The 26028-nt window shown below is 43.7% G+C and overlaps 1 protein-coding gene across 1 annotated transcript in view; it reads left to right on the top strand.

Moving 5' to 3' along the window:
• L3MBTL4 (L3MBTL histone methyl-lysine binding protein 4) overlaps positions 1-26028 on the top strand; it is a 155397-nt gene that overhangs the window by 64724 nt on the left and 64645 nt on the right. The window contains 1 exon segment of the mRNA XM_070778597.1: positions 6833-7061. Coding sequence (XP_070634698.1) covers positions 6833-7061 — 229 coding nt within the window.

Genomic DNA, 26028 nt, shown 5'->3' with positions numbered 1-26028 from the left:
ATTGGCAGGCAGATTCTTTACCACTAGTGCCACCTGGGAAGCCCCTTGTTTGGATTAATTATTATTAATCTAGTTTATTATAGGTTTCCTGATTAACCTTTTGTTTTATAATTATTCAAATCTGCATTATTAGTCTTAGTTTTAAATACCTAGACTTTAAGACATACTCGTAGTTCTATATACCACACACACACATATATATCATCTACACCCCCATTGTTAAAGCAAAAATACATACATACACACACACATAATCCTACTCCAGCATTTATTTTTTTACTTATTTATCACAGAATCTCTTTACACTGGAAAGTAGAGATAATTCTTTGGTCTGGGTCCTGCAGAAAAGCAAAATATGAGGGTCTAGCATCGATGTTGCAACAGCTTCTTTACTATCTTGTCTTGTTTCTTTGCCATAATAGTCTGTGTAAAATCAAAATCTAACCTTTTACCAGCATCTTTCGACTCGAGGCTCCTATGCACATACCAGGCCAGTCATGGTCTGTCCTCTGCTAACCTCTTGCCCTACCCTTCGCCATTTCAACCAAGAACAGAATTACTTCATTGATACGTAACAGGTTTGCTCATAGTACCTTGAACATTGGCCTTGTAACATTCTGACGACAGTGCGTCACGTTTGTGTCCACTGCTCTCTTAGCTTCTTTTTCAGAAAGTCGCACCCCACGGTCAGTGTCATGTGCCTGAGGACTGAGGAGCTGGCAGGATCACGTGCTCTGCAGCTTGGACCACATGTAGCAGCTTCACTCTTGTGCCGTCTCCTACGAGTGTACTTGTACAAACAGCCACATCAAATCATATTTTACCACCCATGCTATTTTAAGTCAAAGCATTTACTCATATAATTCAAGCCAAATTTGTAAGTCCAATATCTTTGATAATCAGATCAAGGTAATTATGTTTTGTAAGTAGATCTATAAAGCCAAACCCAGCATTTTATCATATATGAACAAAGTCATCTTAGCAATATTAATTTTCTTATATTTCAGATGTTGTAACTTTCAGACATTGTACTCTGTAGTTCTACTTCAGTTGTATTTATATGATTCATCAATTGCCTTCAGTACTTTATATAATATGATAGTTTTATTGATCAAATGCTGCAAAAGACTATTCAACATTTAGGACTTGGAAAAGGGCTTAGAAATCATCTAATCTACCCTGTTATTTGGTGGAGGCAGAACCTGGCTTGAACTTTATCTGTTTTATTGATTTACTCTAGTGAATTTTTATAAAAGATACAGCAGTAGGTCATCTATGAGGGGTATTCTGTGAAAATAAGAGCAATCAAAGAAAATATGAGGTAGACACTTTTTATATCTGCTCTTCTCATCTGGTTTTCTTTATGAATATTTTCCTTTGACCCTTTTTCAACAGATCTGTAGCTCAGAATTATAATACATGCCTTGGAAACAAAGGAATAGAAAATAGAAAGAGAATATATGTTATATATATATATTTATATATGCGTTTTTTCTTTCTTGGAGTGACTTCCTAATTTATGTTTGTGGGAAGTCATGAAATATAATAAAATTGCTGCTTATGAACAAGTAAAACTAAATGCAGATTGCTACAGTGGTTTTGAAGACAGAGCAGATGGGCCAGTCTAGCCCGGCTCCTAGAAGGGTGTTGACCTGAATTCAGAAGCTCATGAGGGGCCTGGACCAGCGGAGGGACAGAGGTGGCCTCTAAAGGTAGAAAGGCCACAAGAAAACGCAAGTCAAATTTGTTGGTCTTCATGCAGATTTTATTAGAATCAATTAGAATTTTGTTTTCCTAATGAGTTTGTGTCTGTTCTTCCAGTGCCGTTTCATCAGCGTCTTTATTCTCACTGCAGAAACCGAGCTGAGACGTAATGCACGTGATGGCTGCACACTTCTGTGGGAATCCTTGTGCAGTGCGTTTTGGCCAAGACCATGATATTAATAACCCATAGTATTCCAGCACGAAAATTCTTGAAAAAGGTAACTATGAAAAACCTTTTGAGAGAGAAACTTGAATGTCCCCACTCAGCCAGGAAGAGCGCCAGCTTGTGCAGCCAAGTGCCCATGACCTCCTCTTAGCCTCGTTACTGGCCAGGTACTCACTGACATGTCGCCTGTGTCCACTGCTGCAGTGAGATCTCCTTTCCTCAGCCCAGGAGGGCACAGTTTGCCTGTTTTAGCTGATGTATAATCCTTCAGGGTGGATTTTTTTTCTACATGTAGAATCAAAATTAAATACTTAAAAGTTAGCACTGAGGTGTCAGGATCTTTTTCTTGTGCTTTGCATCCCCTAAATGTCCTTAAAAAGATAAAAATATCAGGACCACTTCAGACAACTACGGGATTGCCTCTTGGCAGTATTTTTAGTCATAGCATTTGGAAACTAAAATCCCAATCACATTTGATGCTAAATTTGTTTAAGTAGAGGTCGTTTCTTTTATTAAATTATTGGATGCTAAGTCGCTTCAGTCATATCCAACTCTTAGGGACTCTGTGGACTGTAGCCTGTCAGGCTCCTCGTGAGATTCTCAAGGCAAGAATACTGGAGTGAGTTGCTATTTCCTCCTCCAAGAGATCTTCCTGGCCCAAGAATTGAACCCACATCTCTTATGTCTACCGCATTGGCACCTGGGTTCTTTATTGCTAGCGCCCAAGTGAAAGTGTTAGTCAGTCATGTCTGACTCTTTGTGACCCCATGGACTGTGACCCCAGGCTCCTCTGTCCATGGAATTCTCTAGGCAAGAATACTGGAGCAGGTAGCCATTCCCTTTGTCCAGGGGATCTTCCCAATCCAGGGATCAAATTCAAGTCTCCCTCATTGCAGGCAGATGCTTTACCACCTGAGCCACCAGGAAAGCCCCTGCAAATTATCCATTCCACCAGGCAATGGGGTGGTGCCCAATATTTTTTGCGTTGGAAATTAAGCGAGCTTGAAAAGCAAGATGGCGGACTTTGGAGTTAGGAAAGCTTGGGTTTAAATTTCCATTCTGCTCTGGCTGCCTGTGGCTTTGTGCAGGTTCCTTCACCTGTGGGACTCACAGGCTTGTGAGATTTAGTACCTGAACCACGTTACTGCCTGCTGCTGGCTGTCTGGGCTCAGCAGCCCTGCAGGATGGAATGGGCGGGTGAAGAGTACAAGCACATTTGCTTCCTAGACTGCCGTTTCTCTTCATTGATCCAGAAAATTGGGAGTTGACTTGACTGCCTACAACTTAAAACAACCAGTCTGTTTTTTTCCCAGGTACTTGTTATGATTGCACAGTCCATAAAAGGGTCGCTGATCTTGGAGCAAATGTGAAATAACTGTTCCAAACACTGAGAGTGACTAACATAGACTTGAGATAAGCAGGCCCTGTAAGTCCCATGAACCTAAGCATGAAAGAGCCTTGCTGTTCTTTAAAATAAAAGTTGGAATACTTATTGTACCCAATTCCAATGTGCATGTGGGTTTTTCTCCCCACGCCAGCTGGGTATCCCATGGTTCAGCTCAAGTCTGACATGTGTCGCCTTAAAAAAGTGCCCAACATGAGAGTTGTGAGTTAAGGTTTATCTGGGGCACAATGCAGACTGGAGCCTCGGAGACAGCACCTCAGATAGCTATGAGACTGTTCTAAAGAGGTGGGGGAAAGGACAATGTAGCCGTGATCTTGGTGAAGGGGGTGTATATGCAATCAAGCACATATTTTTTGGTAGAAAGGTTCTTCCAATCTCATGAAGCTTCTGTTAGTCATGAGAAACAGTTGACACCATGAAGGATTTTAGGGCTTTTCTAGATATGAGGAGATACAAGAATTGGGCTCAGAAAATGAGCTCCTGAGAATATCCAATGATCTGAAGACCTGTCCTGCCAGTTTTTCCTGGAGCACAGAGGGAGTTATTTCTTCTCTCCACCCTGAGCTCCTTTCAGGGTGTGTTGACGGTCAGCAGCAGCAGCACAAGATTTAATGCTCGTAGAGGTAGATGCCAAACGCGCGTGGCAAGTGCCAGTTTGTAGTTGATGTGCTGTTAACTGGAGGCGGTGGTGCAGTCCTACATCACTGCTTCCCCTACTCCAGCATCCTCATCCCCAGTTCTCACAGGGGTCACAAGTCCAGGGTGTCGTGTGGGCTTCTCAGGGACTGGCTATAAATCTGGAGGTTCCTACTGTCCTCTCCTTAGGTTTATTGATTTGCTAGCATGGTTCATAGAACTGAGAAACCTTTTACTCACTCAATCACTGGTTTATCATAAAAGGATACATCTGGGGAGCAGCCGGTGAAAGAGATGCTTAGAATGAGGTCTGGGGAGGGCCATGGAGCTTCCCTGCCCTTCTCCAAATCCCCTCTCCCACAGATTCCATGTGGGTTCACCAACCCAGCCAAGCTTTGGCCACTTTTCAGGGGTTTCGTTACAGAGGCACTGCAATTCAGTCCTTGGCCATTGGAGCTTGAGCTCAGTCTCCGCTCCTCTCCCCTCTCGGGGGTCGGGAGTCGGGACTGGGCAGGACTGGAAGCTCCAAACCTCTGATCAGTGGTTGCTTCTCCTGACACCTGGCCCCCATTCTGTGGTGCTTTGCACAGTCATATCATTAATGTAATAAAGTGAAGTGAAGTGAAAGTCGCTCAGTCGTGTCCAACTCTTTGCGACTCCATGGACTATATAGTCCATGGAATTCTCCAGGCCAGAATACTGGAGTTGGGAGGCTTTCTCTTCTCCAGGGGATCTTCCCAACCCAGGGATTGAACCCAGGTCTCCCACACTGCAGGTGAATTTTTTACTTTCTAGTGGGATCTTTTGTGGGATCTCTTCATAATGACACACGGTCATACTGTAGTTACCAGGGGAAGCAAATAGCTGGCCCTCACCCCAGCCTGGATTGGGGGCTCAAATTAATGCCCCCAAATTTACAAATTAATGCCCACTCAGTGCCAGCCTAAGGAGTGGGTTGGGTGAGATCAGAGGGAGAAATGCACAGAGAGAAGGTGAGCACGCACACTTCTGACCTCCTTGTCTTCCTTTTACCTGCCTCTACTCTACTCACTCCCCTTTTCAGGTTCTTAAATAAGAATTCTTTCCACCCCAGGGCCTTTGCATAAGCCATCTTCTCTGTCCAGAATAGTCCATCTCTTCTTCTTAAACATGACTCATTCCCACCCTTGAGAATTCGTCTCCACTGGTCCCTTGTGAGAAAGGCCTTCCCTGGCCGCGTCCACTGTGATTTTGCATTTCACCACTTCCTTTGCTCCATTGTGCATATCACAGTTTGTAATTACTCTAATTGTCTATTTCTTTTTGTCACTAGTCCCAGTGAGACCGTAAGCTTCAGGAGTGGAGTGTCTGTCAACATTTTGCCAGTGTCTGGCTTCCAATAAATATTTATCTGCTTATCCATCTCTCTCTAAGCGTTACTTAATCACTTATACCAAAACCAGAAGCATCTCAGGAGACCAGCCTAGCCTTTCGCTTGCAACCTTTATGGAGTGAATTCTTGAGTAGTAGCTGTGCAATTAGTCTATTCAGGCCTGGTAGGACACACATGGCCAACACCCCCACAGCTAACAAAAGAACCTTTCATAAATAGGAAGCTGACAGGCAGAAAAAGGAGATTTCCTTGTTGGCTTCCATGTCTAAATCATTTTGTCATTGTTCTTTCTTTAGCTTCTGTTTGTTTTATATTTGGAAGTAATTATGAAACTTGATTACAAATAAACAAAACAATATTATGAAGTTAAATGTATATTAATAGTAGTACAAACTACAACAATAAGATCTACAACCTTTGTAATTTATCTAAGGACCTCAAGAGCATTGCTAATTTATTTAACTGTTAAGCATAAATAAGCATACTAGAACATAACTTGATAAAAGATACAGCTCATTTTTACTCCATTTAGTTCATTCCATAGCAGATGTATAAATATGGCAGAACAACTTGTAAATACACCATATGGGCTGGTATGTTGTTTTTCCTGTTAAGAGAGATATAAGATTTAAATCTGCATTAAGAAATGAATGATTAATAAAGCTCTCTTTGGGACCTTTGGGATTAAGAGCATTTGGGAACCAATTTCTAATTGGGAATTAGAAAAGTTTTATTCTGTCAGAGATGGAAATCCCCTTAGAGTATAGAATAAGTTAATGAAGGGGCTTCCTGGATGGCTCAGTGGTGGAGAGTCCACCTACCAATGCAGGGGACAGGGGTTCGATCCCTAGTCCGGGAAGATCCTATGTGCTGTGGGCCAACTAAGCCCCTGCACCACAGCTTCTGAGCCTGGGCTCTAGAGCCCTGGAGCCTAAGCTATACTGAGCCCACACATCCTAGAAGCCATGCTCCTCAACAAGAGAAGCCACCACAGTGAGAAGCCTGTGCACCACAACTAGAGAGGCCCCCATTAGCCACAACTAGAGAAGAAGCCTGCGCAGTCAAAAATAAATAAATACATAAAATTACTTTTTTTAAAGAAGAGTTAATACAGATATAGTCCAGATCTGGAATGATAAATGTGATGGTGGACAGATGTTATTCCGAGGAAAAAAGTGAAGATTCTTAACTTTTCCAGGTAACAACACATCTCCAATTTCATTCTAAGGAGAATTTCATAAGGAATCTTTAGTATTTGTTCTTCCAAAATAACAGCAGGCAAGTAATCAGCAGTTTTAAGAGTCCCTAAGTACTCGTTGACTTAATAGACAATTACAGCAGATTGTGTTAAAAAAGAAAAAAAAAGTTAGCTATTTTAGAAGTCCCTAATTACAGATTTACGTGATAGACTTATCAGGGAAAGATAATACATTTCAAAACGTACTTACAGTCTTAGTGATATCGCTGTTTTCGGTGCTCCTTGTTGCAGCGCTTGTCGTGTGAGCTCTGTCTGCTGGGGGGTGAGCGGGGCCCACCGCTTTGTTCTGGAGCTCGGTCTCCGGTGCCCTGTGCGGTGTCCTGTGGCCAGGTGGTCTCAGTTCCCGTTACAGACGGGCAGACTGTGTCTAGACAAGACTCAGCTCTGGCCAAGGTCACTGACATTGAGGACAAGAGCACACGAACTGCTGGACGCCACGGAAGAACCCAGTGGTTTGACAGTGGGTGACGCTGGTTCTTATGGGAGCCCAGTTTAGAATCACATCTGGCCAGATGTGTGGACATCAGCACATGGATGTCCACCTTTAGGGATTTCTCTGAGTTGTCACCCTGTTCAGAAGACCATCACGCCTTCAAGGAAAAGGGACAGGATGCAGTTATTATACTCCTGCCCCTGTGTCCACCTTGGGGGACCTTGGGTGATGGACTGACCGCCTGGGTTTCGAGACTTGAGGGAGGGTTTTTCTATCCCAGGGATCCTGTTTCTTTGGTCACTGAATGAAGGTTTACTTGGTGTCACCAGTATACTGAACACTGTACCAGGATTAAGAAAGTCCTATGGGACAGAACTGTGCTTCAGGGGCCAGGATGACAAAGGAGGAGGGTGCCGCTGGGGGCTTTGACAAAGGTCACTCGGGGTGACACAGGGCTGTGCCGGGCACTGGGATGCAGCATGAAGAGCCTGAGATTCCTCCTCCTGAGATGCATTCTCCTGGCCACACCACGTCTTCTTACAAATTAGGGCTTGGAGAAGGTGGTGAGGGCAAGTCCACAGTGGCTTTAAAGGCAAGCTTGGTGCTCTCAGCATTGTGAAGATGTTCTGTTCACTTGTCTAAAAAGATGAACAAGTCCTTGTCCATTGTGTCTTATAAGTGGATATATCATAAAGGGCTCCATGGAATGACAGTAGAATCACATATTTCTAATGTAAAGTAAATGCTATGTATTTGCGTTACCAGAGAAGCTGGAAGGAGATCGTGGGTTTTGTTTTTCATCTCACTCTGCGTTGGAAGCAACCAAGAATTGAGAAGCTGAAAACATAGACTGACTTAAAATTGAATGAATGCTGCAAATGACAAGCTTATAGAATTGGAAATTTATAAAATGTTTGGTAACTAAGGGCCTTTGGCTTATACATGGCATGTCATCCATGCTTTGATACGGATTTTAAGTCAGGAAGTAAAAATTAGAATTGTTTTCCTTAGCAAGACAGCCAGTTTCACTTCATGTAAGATCACTGTGAATGGTGGACCACCCTTATCCTCCTGGGCTAGCGGCTCTCCATGCCCTCACACCAGCAGTGGGACCACAGGCCTTTCCTCCAGGCCCAGTTCCCTGGACCGCGTGTCTGGGAGCATCTCACGCTGGGGCTGCAAACACACAGTCAGAGATGCTGAGGCTGGCCAGTGGCCTACTTCCCTCTGGGCCTGCCACCTCGCCCCAGAGCATTGTTTAGAGTACTCCTAATTTGACTAATTCCTCTAGTCAAAGCTATGGTTTTTCCAGTAGTCATGAATGGATGTGAGAGTTGCACTGTAAAGAAAGCTGAGCGCCAAAGAATTGATGCTTTTGAACTGTGGTGTTGAAGAAGGCTCTTGAGAGTCCCTTGAACTGCGAGGAGATCCAGGCAGTCCATCCTAAAGGAAATCAGTCCTGAATATTCATTGGAAGGACTGATGCTGAAGCTGAAGCCTGATGCCAAGAACCAACTCATTGGAAAAGACCCTGATTCCGGGAAGGATTGAAGGTGAGAGGAGGATGAGATGGTTGGATGGCATCACTGATGAGATGGACATGAGTTTGAGCAAGCTCTGGGAGTTGGTGATGGACAGGGAAGCCTGGCGTGCTGCAGTCCATGGGGTCACAAAGTGTCGGACACAACTGAGCAACTGAACTGAGCTGTATTTGACTGACGTCATTCCTTCACTAATATTTTCTCTGTGCACCATTATTTCTATCAGCACCAAACAGTGGAGGACGCTGAGGGGCGGACATAGCTGCTGGCGGTGTGCCCCTTGTCCTCCTGAAGCCCCAGCCCTGTCCTTCAAGGCGCTGTTCCTTGGATCGTCCTGCCTTCTCCTTATTGCTCCTGTACTTGGCTGTTTTCCTGGACATTAAAAGCTCTTCTGTCCCGAGGAATGGTAAAGCAGAGTAACGGAAGTGTGGTTTTGCAGGTTTCTGATCTTTAATGTGCAGTGTGTTTTCTAAATGCACGAAGAACATCCACCATCATTTTCTTTGAAGTTATCGTTCTACTGTTCACGTCAGTGGACCTGTTTTGTAAAGAAAGTCATTAGAATGGGAGGGAACTCTTTTTCTAATGTAATGTCTCGGACTAAATTTTATGTCATGCCAGGCACCTAGGGGAAATTTAACAGCACAGGGCAGTCACATCTTATTCCAGGGGTAGCTTCAAAATTCAGCAAGTAAGGCAAACGAGCAAACAAAATGTCTCACCACAGTCACTGAAAAGTGTCTCGGTCTCCTTTAAGCCCAGCACAGCGAGTTTTCCTTCCATCAGCAAACCAGGCAGTCAGCAGGTATAGGGAGAGGTGTGTGATTGGTGTGAGTGGAGGGGCCCAGTTGTGTGAAAACCGTACCACATCTTAAACTCCAGGGCCATCGGAACTGGGGCGTCTGCTCCCGTTGTGGGGAGGACAGGTTGGGAGGGGAGCTGAGGAGAGGAGTGGGGGTCTCTGACTCCCAGCACCTGCCCCTGGGCCCGGTGCGATCACCCGGTCTTCGTTCTGTGCATTTCGGGTGTTTGATGACTTTGTCACACGTGTCTACCCTCGCTGCCCAGGAGTAGCTGGGGTCACTGATGAGGAAAGCTCGTGTGTATAATAAACATACGAAAGTCGAGATTCCAGCAGTTACTCGTTGGGCAGTGTAGCAGACTACAAAGACCACGGATCTGCATGTTAGGGGTCTTGAATGCTTGTCCTAACTGCCAAAAGGTGATTGGCACAAATTATTTATGCTTCCAGCGCTTTATTTCCTGACTTTCAAAAATAATCGGATGGCTTCGGTCAGTGGTTCCCAACCTGGTTGGGGAAACACTTAAGAAATACTATTCAGAAGCTTGCCTCTGGGATTCTGACTTTGTGGGGCCTGGAAATATATGTATTTGAAATCTTTGCGTCCCTCTGTCTGTCCTCTGGGGCACTCCCAGGCTCTCTGCACTGTTCTGTCCATGGTCTCCATCCTGGTGTTCAGACGGGATGGTCCACACAGCTAGAGTCATGTCTGACTCCAGTGGTTGGAGCCCGTGAAGGACCTTCTCAGAATGGGGCGCCTCTGTGTCTGTTACTTGTTCTTTCCATAAGTCAGCATGTGGGGGTGCCCATCCGAAGATGTCCCCTCCATGGGGCTCCCCTCCTGCCCCCACCGGGACAGCTCTGACACACCCAGGAGGAGTGTAGCCTGTCTTAGGTCTGAAATCCAGGCTTATTCAGAGCCCCGGGGAGTGTTCTGGGGTGCGGGTCTGAGCGTTTGTCACAGACACAGCAGAGGAAGTTTCCTCCCCCTTAGACACGTGGCAGCTCTGCCAACACTGTTCTCAAGTCATTCAACATGGGAGCGTCAAGTTAGGTTTAGAGTAGGAGGCTTGAGGAGAAATGTAATTACCCGTTAAATATTTAAAAGCATTTCTTAAGCGACTCCCAGCATTTTCCATTGAGAATATCCAAAAGCTCGTTGTTGAGAATGCTCTTATTAAGTGTGGCCACGTGAGGTCAAGGCGACCATGGATGCTGTGATCACCGCTCTAGGTGTGTCTGCCGGTTATTGGGATGGTGTTCCAGCTACTCCACTTTGGAGTCTTGAGTTACAGAGAGCATCTCATTCTTCTAAAAAACGTTTGTATTTATGCACATTTGGTTATAAGAACAGATGACGTTTCTGTCAGCAACTAATGTTTGATCTTTTTAGTCAGCAGATTATGTGTGACACTTTTAATGAAAATGGAACTTATTGACTAATTTCCTCTGTTAGTAAAAGGGGGCAAAAGCAGTTCAAGGATTGGAGAAGCTGAGAAACAAGTCATGAGCAACTGTGGTACACTTAGAGTTCTCAGCCTGCCCCTTACCTCCCCTCATATGGACAAGGAAAATCCTGGGAGTAAGGATAGCATAGCCAATAGTCTTGTGGCTTTTATTTGTAGCATTTTGTTGTATGAGGTAGAGTGGAAGGATGGAGATAGAAATAGAAGCAGAAATAGAGAGCAAGAGAGAGAATGAACGAGAATCAGAAAAGGAGAGGAGGGGATGGATTTGCAGCACTTACACTTAGATTCATTGGGAATAATCCGTTTACACAAACCAAGCACCACATTTGTCATTTAAAAAATAGCTGTTTTCATATGAAAGATCAGCTAAATTAGGAGGTTCAGAAAGTAAGAAATAATTTTAGTTTTTTTATATTATCTTTGGGAGAGAATTTGTGTAAGAGTTAAAGTTTAGGAGACAAGTGCATCTGCTTTGATTTCTTTCTTAAGAATAATGAAGAAATGAGACAGTCTAGTGAAGTAGTATTTGTATTGGAGGCTGTTTGATGTCACATTACCCTTCAGTTCCTCGTTGTACACTTATCAGTTAGAAGGAGATTTAATCCAATTTACTTTATGTGTAAGTCAATTTCTCTGTTAGCCAATATCTCTAAAGGCTTTTCTACTCCTAAAATTCTATGTGATCTCTGTGGATCACAGAGTTTTCCCTTCTGTTGGTCGAGGGCTTTGCTTTCCTGATTTTTTCTTTTTTTGAAAGGTTAAAATGGGTTATAAGGCTGTTGGGCATTTGAGAAAGAGCCTAGTCTTGTGTGTTTAGTTGTGGTATAAAGTGATGCTACAAATCCTTTACTTCAGAGTGTTTGATGGAGAGGTATCTGGGATCAAACCTGTATTTCTCCCTTCTGTCCCTAATGTCATCCTAGCCATACGTCACATCTCTCCATTCAGGCTTCCTCACGGCACCGTCTCCTCCTCTCTGTGGCTCAGGCCCATGCACAGTTTAAGGCTCTGTATCTCTCCCTCGGGCCAAACCACCTCTTTCCCAGAAGAGCCCTGGACCCCCAGGGCTGTGCCCACATGTAGATGGGAGACCTTCACTGCCCTGGTTCCTGGTGTAGTAGCTACACTGTGCTGTCCTGTCCCTTATTTAAAATTACATGTGTGATTAAGTGCATTTTATTATATTCTGCTGAGAAAATCCTTGCCAGCTGCTCCACTGTCTCCTTTTAAACACAGAACAAAGCCCCAAGTGACGTGTTTCACTTTTCTCCTTGGCTGCTCGGAAGCTCTGTTGGGTCTGCCCTGTCCACGCTGCTATCCCTTTTCAGACCAGGACATCTGTGAGGAGGAATCATGCGGTTACCATTGTGTCCACCCATCCTGCCCAACTCCATCTCCTTCCGCATGTTTGCCTGCATTAGGCACTTGGTTAATTCACCTTCCTCCACTCACACTGCCATTGTTATGCTTGAAAGGCTTGTCCAGATCAGCTAATATTCACACTTTTTACTCATTTCTCAAAATTATTGTTCTGTTTTTTTTTTTATGTGTCATGAAATCTGATGGCCTGAAACCCAGTACAGAAAACTGTGGTGTTTGGTTACACCATTTTAGTCTTCTTTTTGAGAAACTCGTTATTATGGTACAATGGGTATTTATTGTCCCTAATTTCATTAGAAGGTGGAGAATAGGTAGGAATAACCTATAATTTCAGTTTGAGAGATATCCTTATTACTTGCATTCTCCAACATTTGGAGTAATTGTTTCACTAAATCTTCTTAGCAAACTCTAGTATGAATTTCCTGGGGAGTATGGTGGAAAAAAACAGGATACTAACCTAAGTGTTAGTTGCTCAGGGACTGTAGGCCACCAGGCTCCTCTGTCCATGGAATTCTCCAGGAAAGAATGCTGGAGTGGGTAGTCTTTCCCTCCTCCAGGGGATCTTCCCTACCCAGGGGATCTTCCCGACCCAGGGGTCAAACCCAGGTCTCCCACATTGCAGGCAGATTCTTTACTCTCTGAGCCACCAGGGAAGGCCTAAAGTTTCCAATCCAAAATAAAGATCGCTAAAGCTTAATCCTTTGAAGTGAGAATATGTGTATATTTTAACCATTTGCTTTATTTTTACATTTTTAGTCCTAGATTTAATACTGCTGCACTCCTTGTCCAGCTTTTAATTTCAGTTGATTGAGCTCACTGTCTATTTGGCTGAGAAAATAAAAGTTCTGGGTGGAGACATTGGTTCTCCCGTCCCCACAAGTTGCTCCCTTTCCTGGAGCCTGGCTGTGCTTGGGCCTCTCTGGCCGTGACTCAGGACATTCCCCAGAATCACACCCTCTCCTTCTGCATCATCACGTTTCCTCTACGGAAACAGAAACAGGAAAATACCTCCTTGGCCACAACCCACTTTTCTGTCACCTTTTATACTAAAAGTCCTCAAAAAAGTAGATCTTCCAAAAAAATAAAAGTGAGGACTGAGCAGCAAAGTTCTTAGCTGTATTTCAACACTCCTTACCCACTGCTGCATAGGATTCAGTTCAATGTGAGTCACTCAGCAAGTGTTTTATAGAGAAAGGACATTAGCACTGGGTGGTAACATCCTCTAGAGGATGTACAGACAAGTAGTGGCTGTCTAGTCACTCAGTCGGAGAAGGCAATGGCACCCCACTCCAGTACTCTTGCCTGGAAAATCCCATGGATGGAGGAGCCTGGAAGGCTGCAGTCCATGGGGTCGCTGAGGGTCAGACACGACTGAGTGACTTCACTTTCACTTTTCACTTTCATGCATTGGAGAAGGAAATGGCAACCTACTCCATGGTTCTTGCCTGGAGAATCCCAGGGACGGGGGAGCCTGCTGGGCTGCCGTCTATGGGGTCACACAGAGTCGGACACGACTGAAGTGACTTAGCAGCAGCAGCAGCAGTCACTCAGTCATGTCTGACTCTTGGTGACCCCGTGGACTGTAGCCTGACAGGCTCCTCTGTCCATGGGATTTCCCAGGCAAGAATACTGGATTAGACTCCCATTTCCTTCTCCAGGGGATCTTCCTGACATAGGAATCAAACCCACATCTCTCGCGTTGGCGGTAGATTCTTACCACTGAGCCACCAGGGAAGCCCAGAAAAGTCAGACAGAGTCAAATGCCAGCAGACAGTACTTTGTCTTCCTCACATTGCCCTCCCCGTGGGTTGTACTGTCTGGGGCAAAGTCGAACGGCCTTGTCTGGGTGTGAGGGGGGCTGGAGGAGATGACTGTGTTAGCTGACACATTGCTCCCGGGACCAGAGTCAGGGCTCATGAGCCAGAAGGGATCTAATTGCAGACGCTGGCACCTGCAGTGTCTGTCCTGGTGGCTTATGGCCAGTGAGGAACCTCATGGGAATGGGCATCTATGACCACGCTCTGCTGTGGTCTCGTGTTAGAACAAACCTTATTCACTGCTCAGATAATTTCCTGTTCACAGGGATATTTCCCATTTCTTTTTTGTCCTCATGGAAACAATTCTACATTTATTCTTGGCAGAGTAAAATTTTCAAGGAAGACTTGAAATAAATGAGGAGTTATTCATGCTGCTAGTTAGCAGACCAACAGTTTATTTTAGACAGTCTAAGCTCTGAAATGAGAATAAAATGTGATTATTTCACAGCATTATGGTCAGGATGTACCAAAATAAGACTCAGAGGTGTTCACTGTTGTTGTCTTTATATTTATTCATTCACAAGACACACTTTAATTCAACATTTCTTGTGGGCGGTCACTACTGCAGCCGGTCAGGGATGCAGCATAAACAAGCTGGAGATGGCAGGTGTCCTCACACCCCAACTCACTGATAAGGCGATGAACAAGTAGACTAGGAAGGTCATTTCAGGTAAAATGTTAAAATGAAGACCAAAAAGGGTAAGACGGTCAGGGACGATCTCTGCAGAAGGGATTTTGAGCTGTGAACATTTTCTCTTGAGACCTAATTCTCCAAATATCCAAGTTACAAGTAAGATGTTCTTGGCAAATATACAATTACTTTCTGGGGAAAAGCATTAATTTTGTTGTAGGTTCCCTTTATCCTAGAGGCAATAATATGGACTAATTCATAGGCTTCTCGTCCCCAACAGAGGGTTCTCTAATTCACCCTTGAGTCCGCCCATTAAACTTCATCAGACAAAATTTGCCAAGAAAAGTTGGATTCTGTGCATTTTTATTGCATGCTGTCCTTGACTTCTTTGTTACATCCTTGCTGTGGTTCTTAATGAGGTAACTCTTCTCTGAGAGCCAAGGTCATGCCTGTTCTTACAGATTCTACAGGAGAGGGTCACCCCACCCATCAGGACTCTGGAGAGATACACGCAGTGATAAATATTTAAAGTAGCACTTCACACCTTGATTGAATCAAGTGCATTAAAATAGCCCTGACAAAAATACTCCTGTAGCCTTCATTGGAACTCTGTCCCCACGGAGCTACATCTGGGCTGGCTGGTGGGGGAACTGGCACGCGGCCTGTTTAAGGTTCCAGCCCTTGGTGCCAATAGCCTAGGAAGAGTGTCGTGAGGCACGATTTGGAGAAAAGTCTATAGTCTGTGCTTCTTTCTCATAGATTCTTTTTTGTTTTCACATAAGCATACTTCTTTTAAAAACCTTGTTATTTATTTACCTGGCTGTGGTGTGCAGGACCCTGTTGTCATTGTGTGTGTGTTAACCACTCAGCTGTGTCCAACTTTTTGTGACCCCCATTGACTGCAGCCCGCCAGTCTCCTCTGTCCATGGGATTTTCCAGGCAAGGATACTGGAGTGGGTTGCCATGCTCTCTTCCAGGTGATCTTCCTGACCCAGGGATCGAATCCACGACTCCTGCATTGTAGGTAGATTCTTTACCATCTGAGCCACCAGGGAAGCCCGTTGTCATTAACTGGGTAAAAAGAATTTTTATATCATTCATAATCTCTGGGTTTTCTTTTCATGTCAGTTCTGTTATTGTTGTCTCAATTTTACATAGCTTCAAAAGATGAAAAATATTGTTTTATAGGATGCATCTTTGGTGGTGTCTGTTGAGGGTCTTAGAAACACAGACTCCCCCCACACACACCTTTACATATGCTAGAAGTTTGCCACAACACATCCAAGGTTATCATGAAACATTTTGCTGCTTGTATGTCAAAGCAAGAGGTGAGACTGTTTAAACGTTATTGCCATCTCCCAGAACCCTAGACATGCTACTGTAATCATGTCTAGCTTGAGTTTCCTGAAAAATTTAAATTAAACATTCTAAAATGAAAGTATTTATTTAACTTGTCTCAGATATATGTACCTTTACCAAAGTCATCATTCTACAAGATGCTTTTTTTATAGTCTCTAGTCTAGAAGATTCTTAAGCAAATATTTTTACATTTAAAAAAAGAGAGGAAAAAAACAAGAAGCACTTCCTCCAGTTTCATATGCAGTCACTTCAGTTGTATCCAAATTTTTACAACATCATGGACTGTAGCCCACCAGACTCCTCTGTCCATGGGATTCCCCAGGCAAGAATCCTGGAGTGGGTTGTCATTTCCTCCTCCAGGGGATCTTCCTGACCCAGGGGTCTAACCCACATCTCCTGCATTGGCAGGCAGGTTCTTTACCCACTTTAAATTAAGCCCCAGCTTAATTTAAAACAACTCAAATGACTGGTGCTCCCAAAGCCTTTGGGAAGGCTTGGGAGCCTAGACCTACATTAAGTAAAGTGGCTGTTTCAGCTGCTTTCCCAGAAAACACTCCCAGGCAGTGAATGCCTGCAAGGAATGGATGTTGTTTTTATCATTTCATGTCAGAATTCCTCCTTCTGATGTTGAAGGTTTGGCGTTTTGAAAGGAAATAAAAAATATTCTTAAAATAAGTTGTCAGCATTTTGTTTTGTACAGCTGACAAGAAGGGTGACATGAGGGTGTAGCTGAAGACACTTGAAGATAACTCGTCATTTTCAGAGACCAGACAGAGCCCTCGGTGTCCTTTTCAGATGAATTTCAGACAGGCTTATTTTTGTTTTCAGGTAAATCATCAAGGGGTTAAAAAAAAATGTTCAACTCTGTTTAGAGTTCATGTAGAAGCTGCATAAACCATTATTTGAAAGAAATTGCATCAGTTCTTATCTGCACGAAAACAGGACTTTTGGCACAAAATTATCACACCATTTACATTTTATTTGAATGAATTTACATAGTGAATAAAAAGAAGTAGGTGTATTTGTTAACACAGAAATATTTAAAGATGACAACATTGGGACTACAGGATGTAAACCTCCTTTTAAGCCAGGGTCCAGGATTAGACATGTTGTTTTTTCTAAATGAGCAGAACACAGACTCAGGAAGACTTGATCTACGTCTGTGCTGTGAAACAGACAAAGGTGACGGCCTTAAGAGGTACTGATTATTCTTTACACAGAGAGCCAGGCACCGTAGAATGTAAACCCCCTACCCTGGTGCTCCAGGTGGGTCGCTGGACCTGAATTGCCAGCATCACACAGTCAAGAGTCAAAAGCAGAGGAGCACCTGCCACTCCGGGGTGAGGGGTTGGATAAACCTAAGGTGTCTGGGTGCTCCTCATGGAAACTTCCAGCACCACTCAGCCTCTGTTTGTGGTTTGTCTGGAACAGTTTTGCCAACTCAAGAATTGTTGTTGTTCAGTCACTAAGTCGTGTCTGACTCTTTGCAGCCCCATAGACCACAGCGCACCAGGCTCCCCTATCCTTCACTATCTCTCAGAGTTTGCTCAGATTCATGTCCATTGAGTCGGTGATGCCATCCAACCATCTTCTCCTGCCCTCAATCTTTCCCAGCATCAGGGTCTTTTCCAATGAATCGGCTCTTCACATCAGGTGATGGTGGACGTCATTTCAGATCTGTTCTCTTCTCTTCACATCTGTTCCCCTGTGTGTGGTCACACCTTGCTCACAGGTTTGATCTGGAGACTCACACCTCTTATTTCCAGGAGCCCTGAGCTGTTTCTTCAGTCGCCGCCGTCTTTTCTCTTTGCTCCACTTGTTTTCCTATCGTGGTGCTCAATCTTCTATCTTAAGCACTTTCTCTCTTGTTCTCTTGCTTGAAATAGTTCTTGACTTTGTCTTCCATCCCTTTGATTTTTTTTTTTTTAACTATACTACGATTTTTTTCCCTCCAGTTTCTGAGAACATGTCCCTCTTCTCTGATTTGTTTCTCTGTTGCATCCTGTTCTTATTTGAAGGCTGCATGTCTTTTCTTAACTCTCAGACAGTATCTGAGGCTGTGGTTTTCCTGCTCCCTTGCGTGTTGGTTTGTCTTCCAATTAGGTCGGCCGGCTTCTCTCTCCTGTGTGAGACATTTCTCAAATTGTGACCATCTTTCTCCAAGTTCCTTCTTGAGGATGAGGCACCTGCAGTCCTTGCCTGCGTGCTCGGAGCCTGCCAGCTGGTGGGGCTCAGGGGCAGTGGTCAGGAGGGACCTGGCCGACGCCAAGGAGTCAACATCACCGCCAGGGGTCTCCCAACAGAGACTTGCTTCCAGATGTGTCCTAGTAGGTATTTGCCACATCATCTCTCTGAAGACTCCTGGCTCCCAGCTTACCCATTTTTGAGCCTCGAAACTGTGAGGACCTCTCTGATCCTCTGTCATTTTTGTTCTCATCCTTTGTCTTTATGCATTTATAGCCTTTATTCGTTTACTAATTATGTTAGTATCGAGAGAAAGGATTATCAAGAAGAAATGATAAATTCAATTTTCCAGTCTGCCATTTTTCCCTAACTTATTTTTAAAACTTTATTTATCCCCAAATAATAATTCTGCTAATAGCATATGACTTAATTTCTAACTCTCTTCAGTTGTTCTGCCTCATTATACCTGTACCTTCCTCTTAATATACATACAAAATATAAAATTTTCTACAGTGAATCTTTGTTTGGTTTGGCTCTGTAAATTTTATGATAATGGCTGATTAAAGTACTGTGTTCAAAAGGATCCTCAAAGGCATGGTCTTAATTTTATATGCACAGAACTTCTGAATTTACTGTTGCCTTCAGTTAAAACTTTCATCCTGACAAGAGAGTCCCTTAATGAACTGCGCTCACATTTATCTGATGCTTCTGTCACTTGGTCTGTCATTTGCTTTGACTTCATGTTACCACATAGTGAAACTGAGCTGGGTAAAAATTTAAAAATAAGCTTGCAGATGTATTTTTACTTTAGTAAGTAAAAGGAAAAAGAGTATCCGACTTTAGATAACACTTTTAATTCTCAAAATGACATGATTAATGACCCAATTTAGTAAAAGCATTGATAATGTAAGAAAGATCATCCCTGGGTCTTAAAATCACTTCTATCCATTATTATAAAATTCTCAAAGGTTAATATATATGTCTGATTTTACTGAACTGGGAAATAATTATATGAGAATTCTATGGAGTTTTTTTTTTCTATCTTTAAGGAAGAAGACTGCATATGAAATACTTAGCTTTATAGTAATTATAATGTTGATTTTCCAAAGATGCTATATTATTTGACATCTTAAGAATTTTATGAAGTATAAAATTCCAAACTACATGAATTAAAAATATTGTAGAAACTGTATCTTTACTGTTTTATTTTTAAGGATTTTATTAAATGCAAAAACATACAGGCACACACACACTCACTCACAGATACTTACCACTGCAGTTGTTATTCATAATTTGTTACAGAAAATAAGAATATAAGCTATCTGAATGCTTCTCTCCACCTTGGTACATAGAGCTGTTAAAGCTCCCCTTGTAGAGCATGAACCATCAGTAAGAAACTTATAAATCAGAAATTTGAAATAAAGCCTTTAGTTATGAAAATACTAAGCCAGGTATGGTGGGTTTTAATTATCCCTTTGTCTCAATTATTCCCATTTTGATGAAATAATAAATACAGCATCATATTCCAGTTCCTGTTATTACAGATCTGTGCCCACACATGTCAGATTTAATATTCATTTGCCTGCCTTTTCGTGGGGCCAGATGGAGAGGTATATTGGCTATTTATAAGAACTAGCTAGCTGTTATTACTGAATTTTCCAAATTACTTCAACAATAATCGTGGGTGTGTTGAGGGTGGTTTAGGATTGCATTAGAAATGCCAGAACAGAAATCCAAAATAAATAACATGGTACCACGTATCTACAAATGATGGGACCGGTGACTCAGTTAGACACGTGGCGTTGATCTCAGTTATAATAATAGACTCTCCAAAAGGCGCGGGTGTGAAGGAGAACAAATGGCTCTGCAGGTAATAAATGGACTTGGATCTTGGGGGCCTGTTATAGAACACTGTGAGCATCAATTATGTAGTAAATGCCAAAATTAATTTCAGAGGATACAGCAATCCCAGTCCTGGTTAAATGCCCAACAGAAACATGGGTATAAATTCACTGAAAGTCACGTGCTAGAATGTGTGTAGCAGCACATTGAGAGCAGCTCAAGCCTGAATCTTCCCAAATGCCCGTCAGTTGCCAGTGATGCTCTGCACCTTGTTTATGGAGTGGGAGCCCCGCGGGAAGGAGAGGGAGCAGACTAACCACGCAGCAACATGGATGTGACTCATGGACCAGTGGGAACCGAGACAAACACCAAGGCAAACCCTGAAAAGTTCCTTTAATCAAAGGGGCAAAAGCAGGCAAAATGGACCACTCCAGAAAGCTCCACACTGTGTCACGCCTGGGTGATGCTCTGTTTCTTCATGCTCCTGGCTGGCGTGTGTTCAGTCTATGAAAACAGCTAATAATCTGGGTGTTCTATGTATAAAGTCTACCATGAATAGAAACAAGTTCAGAAACAATTGCTTCAAAAGTCTCAGAGGTAGCCCTCCTGGCTGACATCTCTCCCATGTTTCTACAAGCCTGACCCTCTGTGTTTGGTGGACCTCACGAGAGTGTGACATGAAACCAGTCTAGAGAACTCTCCATGGAAATTTGACGTTTCCAGGAGCAACAGCTGCAGCCCAGCCCCAGGCTCGGGGACCAACTCCAGGATCAGTTGGCCAGCCCCACAAGCACCCCTTACTGACGTCCAGGTGCAGCTAGCTGGTTTTTCAGTTCTCACTGGAGTTTCAGAGTTCACAGGACTCATCTTAGGTTTTAACTGCATGGCTCTCTCACAGAGTAAAAGTGAATGAACAAGCAGAGCAATATGTGGAAATTTCCCTGAGTTAGAAATTAGGAGACTGGCTTTTCTGCCCTGTATGCTGCGTTCATTTCCCAGCCATTGGCTTTTTCTTGATCTTTTCACTTACCTTTGGTTCGAGGGGAGAAATAACTTCTCCTGTGAGACAACAGGTCTGGCAGAGAGATAAATTGGGACAGTGAACACTCACCTTAAGTTCCTTCCAGTAGGATTTATATTTCATGAAAATCCACAGTTTTATCCTGGAATTAAGCCTCATGAGCATCTACCTCCCACACGTGAAAGAGGCATGGAGTCTGCTGTCAGACGGAAGTTGGCCTGGCTTCTGGGCTTTTCACACCACAGGGGATGCTGGGATCTTAGGAAGAATGAAATAGCAGGACCACTCACCTGAGCCTCTCTCAAAGTGACCCACGTGCACTGACACTCCCTCTCTCATCCCCACCACCCGGGCTTTTGTCTGAGGATTCTCTGCTGGTGATTCACCAGCACTAAAGCATCTTTTGCAAGAGAACAAAGAGGCAGGCTTTGTGAAGCAGCAGCATGTCACATCCAAGCACAGGAGCGTCTGCTGCCCTTGGCCGGCCCCTTCCCGCTCCCACACCCTCCACAGACCTGGCCCTCGAGGGAAGGAGATGAATGTATGATGTTAACTAAGCAGCGTGAGAAAGTGTGTATGGAGAGCCACGTATGGGTGGTCCTGTGAGGGTCTCCAGCTGCTCTGAGAGTGTCAAGAAAAGTTTCCCCAAAAGATACCTTCCTGGGTCCTGAAGGATGAGTAAGCGTCAACTAAGCAAACACGGGAAGAAGGGATATTCTAGCTGAGACACAGAACATGCATGTGGGTGTGCACGTGTGTGGGTGTGTGATTGCACGTAATTTTAATCTTGCATACCTCGAGCCTGGACTTGAGTGTGATGATGGGGGATGAAAGGGACACATGAGGCTGAAGAGTGGCTGGAGTTGATCCCGTGGTCCTAAACCTTCCAGCCTGTCCTGGCTGCGGGCCTTCTCAGCCTCTCAGGTTGCTAGTTCGGATGTTTCATCTTGCCTTCATGTATGAGCCGGTTCAGCCAGGCTGGTGTCTCTCCCCCAGTGCCCAGGCTGGAGGCTGATGGAGTGAGAGGAAGGGCTGGCTCCTCCTTCTGTTACAAGAACAGAATATTAGACCTTCTCTCTGTGAGTTCATCCTTCAGCTGGTCCGGGATGTGGCATCAAGAACACATCTTTTCTAACAGTTGTAACTGTGGTTTTGTTGCTACTAATTCACCGAGAAATTTTTGAATGACGCGTCAACATTGGGTTTCTGTTGTGTGCCAAGATTTTTGACATATGATGCTGAATTTAATTATCACAACACACATTTTACAAGAGACCTGATCTCCATCTCAGAGCTGAGGAAACCATGGTTGATTTTGGAGGGTTGGCCATCTCCCTGGTTATGGGTGAGGTTGTTTCATGGACTCTCTGTGCTCCTCCCTCTCTGCTTCTCTACCATGAGGATTCCACTGCCCTGGCCTGAGCACCTCCCAGAGGCCCTGCCTCCTTCTCCATCTCATTGGATGTCAAGATTTCAACATATAAAATGGGGTGGAGTGTGATGCAAACATTCAGACCACAGCATGGACTAATTGTTTATTCCAGAAACGTTATTGAAATACTGCTGTGCCCAGGTAATATGGTGAGAGCTGCGAGAAGTGATAAAGGATATCTAAGACTCTCAATGACCTTGTTGTCTAATAAGGTTGAAAATATAGGAAACATATGAATGCAGGTGATTTAATGCAAAGCAGAGAATGATGAGCATCTCAAAAGAAGCACAGATGAGTGCTTAGGGTTTCAGGGGAGGGAGAGATTAATTTGTGGTGCAGTTGACACAGAAAGCTTTCCAGAGGAAGTGATGTTCATGCTGTAAAGTGAGAGAAATCAGCCAAGTGAACCTGTGGGGGGAGGTAGGAGGAGAGGCGGGGCGAGGGGGAGATGGTTTCTTGGTTGAGGGACCCCTCAAGTTCCCTTAGCAAGGCCAGACCCAAACATAAGCATTGCCTCTCTCCCCTGCTTTATCGTCATTGGAAATGGGTATTTATCTTGTGTGTGTGTGTGGTGTGTGCACCATTCATTGCATCTCCAATGCCTGGAACAGTTCTTGGCATCTGGTAGGCCCTCAGTTAGTATTTGGGGGAGGAAGAAGGAAAGAAGAAAGGGGGAAGGGATCTGAACTTGAATTTGGTCCTCATCTCCAAGTAGGCAGACGGTGGCTCCTACAGAGTTGATCAAAATGTGAGCCAGATGGTGCCTGCTATACTTAGCTTAAGTGTACACTGGAGCAATTTAAAAACACCTTGCTTCCTATTTACTATTATCTGGATGTTAAATATCCAGTTTTGGGAAACAGTAATTATAATGTTGAACTCAAGTCGTCTCTGAGTTGCCTGTGATTGGTAGGACAGAAAAGGAAAACTGCCCAGGAGTGGCACACAGAAACGAGGTAGTTTTGTGCTCTTGAAACAGGTGACTCAGTGGGTATCTCTAAGAAGTCCTTTTGCATTCCTCTTGTTTGTGTTTACCTAATAAGGACACACAGTCATCAGAGGACTCGGAGGAGCCTGTGAGAGTCACAGTCATAGGCTCACTTGTGATTCCTCCACTGTTCTGGAAGTGAAGTGTTCCCTAAATACAAGTTGTTACTCCTTGGTCTTCATTTGCTTTTTTTCCCACACATTCCTTCAGTTATACCTGTGTCATAGCTTTATTGTAAATGCAACCAAGCTCTGTCGGTGTTTGTAGTTACACAATAATAACTTTTTTTACCTATTTTGAACTCGCTTTCTTTTTTGAGCCTTTGTTCTATCACAGTTTCTGAAAACGAAGCAGTGCCCATATCAGTGTATGAATGTGTTAGCCTTTAATTCTAACCAGATAAAATTCAGACATGTACAAAACACGAGAGAATAGTTTTTGTTCCACCAAAGATTCCCGTCCATCTTCTTTGTTTTGTTATCAGTATATCCAGTCTTATAAAGTATTTTCTCATAATTTTATCTTTCCTGAAATTGCTTTTTGGGAACTATCGAGTGAAAGATGCAATATACAAACAAATTGAATTAAACATGAAAGACAGATGATTCGGGCTCCGTTCTTCTGGTGTGCTGGGGAGTTAACCAGGCACAGTTCATTAACACTAATGGAAAAATTCATCATTTACCATGAGCTTATCTAGACATTGTAGGGCAATTTCTCTCCCTAATTTGCTATATAATTTGATTACTTCTAAATGTACTAAGATTCGAAAAGGAGGTATTTTATCAATCATGCATCTTAAAGATTACTTCTCATTAATTTAAATATGAATTCCTTTGAGAAGAGACTTCCTATCCCCAAATCAATTATTTTCTATAAATATCTCCATGATTTCCTAGGCACTATAGCCTTCTTTATGTTTCTGGATAATAAAAGCATATACTTGCCATTATTTAACTATAACTTACATTCTCTTTGTGTTTTAAGTATGGCTCAAGATTCAGAAAAAAATATTTTTTTTTTCTTAATTTGACTCAGAAATCTCTATGGAGTAGAGATTTGGGACTTCCTTGGTGGTTCAGTGATTAAGAATCTGCCTGCCAATGCAGGGGATATGGGTTTGATCCCTGCTCTGGGAAGATCTCACATGTTGTAGGGCAACCAAGCCCAAATGCCACAACTAAAGTGTAGCCCCTGCTTGCCACAGCCAGAGAAAGCAAAGCAGCGACAACAAGATGTGTATGTGCGTAGAAATGGACTCACAAATGTGCTGATGTCGCATATCGGAGATAAAGTTTATTTGCTCTATTGCCAAAAGATTAAATTTGAAACCAAAGGGGTCTCGAGCCTAATTAGGATTAGAGGTTTCCCTCCAGAAGCAGAGACACTCCCAGCCTGCAAAGGACTTCGTAAATACTGAGCAATCATACTTCACCACCTTCAAATCTTCTCTTTGGACTTAAAGTAAAAATTCACATTAGGACACATCTTAGCTCTGCAGCCCAACGCCTAAAAGGGTCACCCTTCCACCCTAGTGAGCATGCAAACTGGTTCTGGATACAGATTCCGTTAGTGATGGTGCCCTTGGGTACCAGAAAGGCTCACTGGCCTCTGCTTGTCTTTTCTTTTGCATGCTAAGTCGCTTCAGTTGTGTCTGACTCTGTGACCCTGTAGACTGTAGCCCACCAGGCTCCTCTCTCCATGGGAGTCTTCAGGCAAAAACCAGAGTGGGTTGCCGTTCCCTCCTCCAAGGGGTCTTCCTAACCCAGGGATTGAACCCACATCTCTTGCTTCTCCTTCACTGGCAGGTGGATTCTTTACCCCTAGGGCCACCTTTCTTCTCTTTGCTTCAGTGGGAAAAGAAAATGTTACAAAGAGGCAACAGTAAAGTATATGAAAAAGGAATGAAAATCTCTGCATTCCTAAAGAAAATAAGGAAGTAGGGAGAATGCAATCTGTTGGAGACCCTTTTGTGGTGAAGTCTGACTGGTCCAGGTGTCTTCTGGGAGCCGTGAAGTCAGTGAGAGAATGGGCCATGCTTGTGTGTATTTGCATTTATGCATTTGTCAACCAGGGAATCCATGACGTTTAGTAGATTCTCAAATAGGATTTCGACTCCAAAGAGGCTCTGGAATAATATTTGTTAATCCTTCAGGAATGATTAGGTGGCACAGTGGCGCAGTGGTAAAGAATTTGCCTGCCAATGCAGGAGCCACAGGAGACATGAGTTTGATCCCTGGGTGGGGACGAGCCTCTGGAGAAGGAAATGGCAACCCACTCCAGTATTCTTGCCTGGAGAATCCCACAGACAAAGGAGCCTGGCAGGCTACAGTCCATGGGGTCACAGAGAATGGGGCACGACTGAGCACGCATGCACAGCATCAATCAGAAAGGACCTGCAAAGGAGAGAGAGCCTCAGAGGAAGAGGCTGTCAGGAGGCGGCTTACCGAGACAGAGAGATACAAGACCCTGGACAGTCATTGTGATGGTGACCACACTCCTCTATGGTGCACGGACACACTCGCATC

The sequence above is a fragment of the Bos indicus genome, chromosome 24 (assembly GCF_029378745.1).
Source record: "Bos indicus isolate NIAB-ARS_2022 breed Sahiwal x Tharparkar chromosome 24, NIAB-ARS_B.indTharparkar_mat_pri_1.0, whole genome shotgun sequence".
NCBI classification, from domain to species: domain Eukaryota; kingdom Metazoa; phylum Chordata; class Mammalia; order Artiodactyla; family Bovidae; genus Bos; species Bos indicus.
Note: the sequence above shows the minus strand (reverse complement) of the source record. Positions and strands in the feature narration are given on the sequence as shown.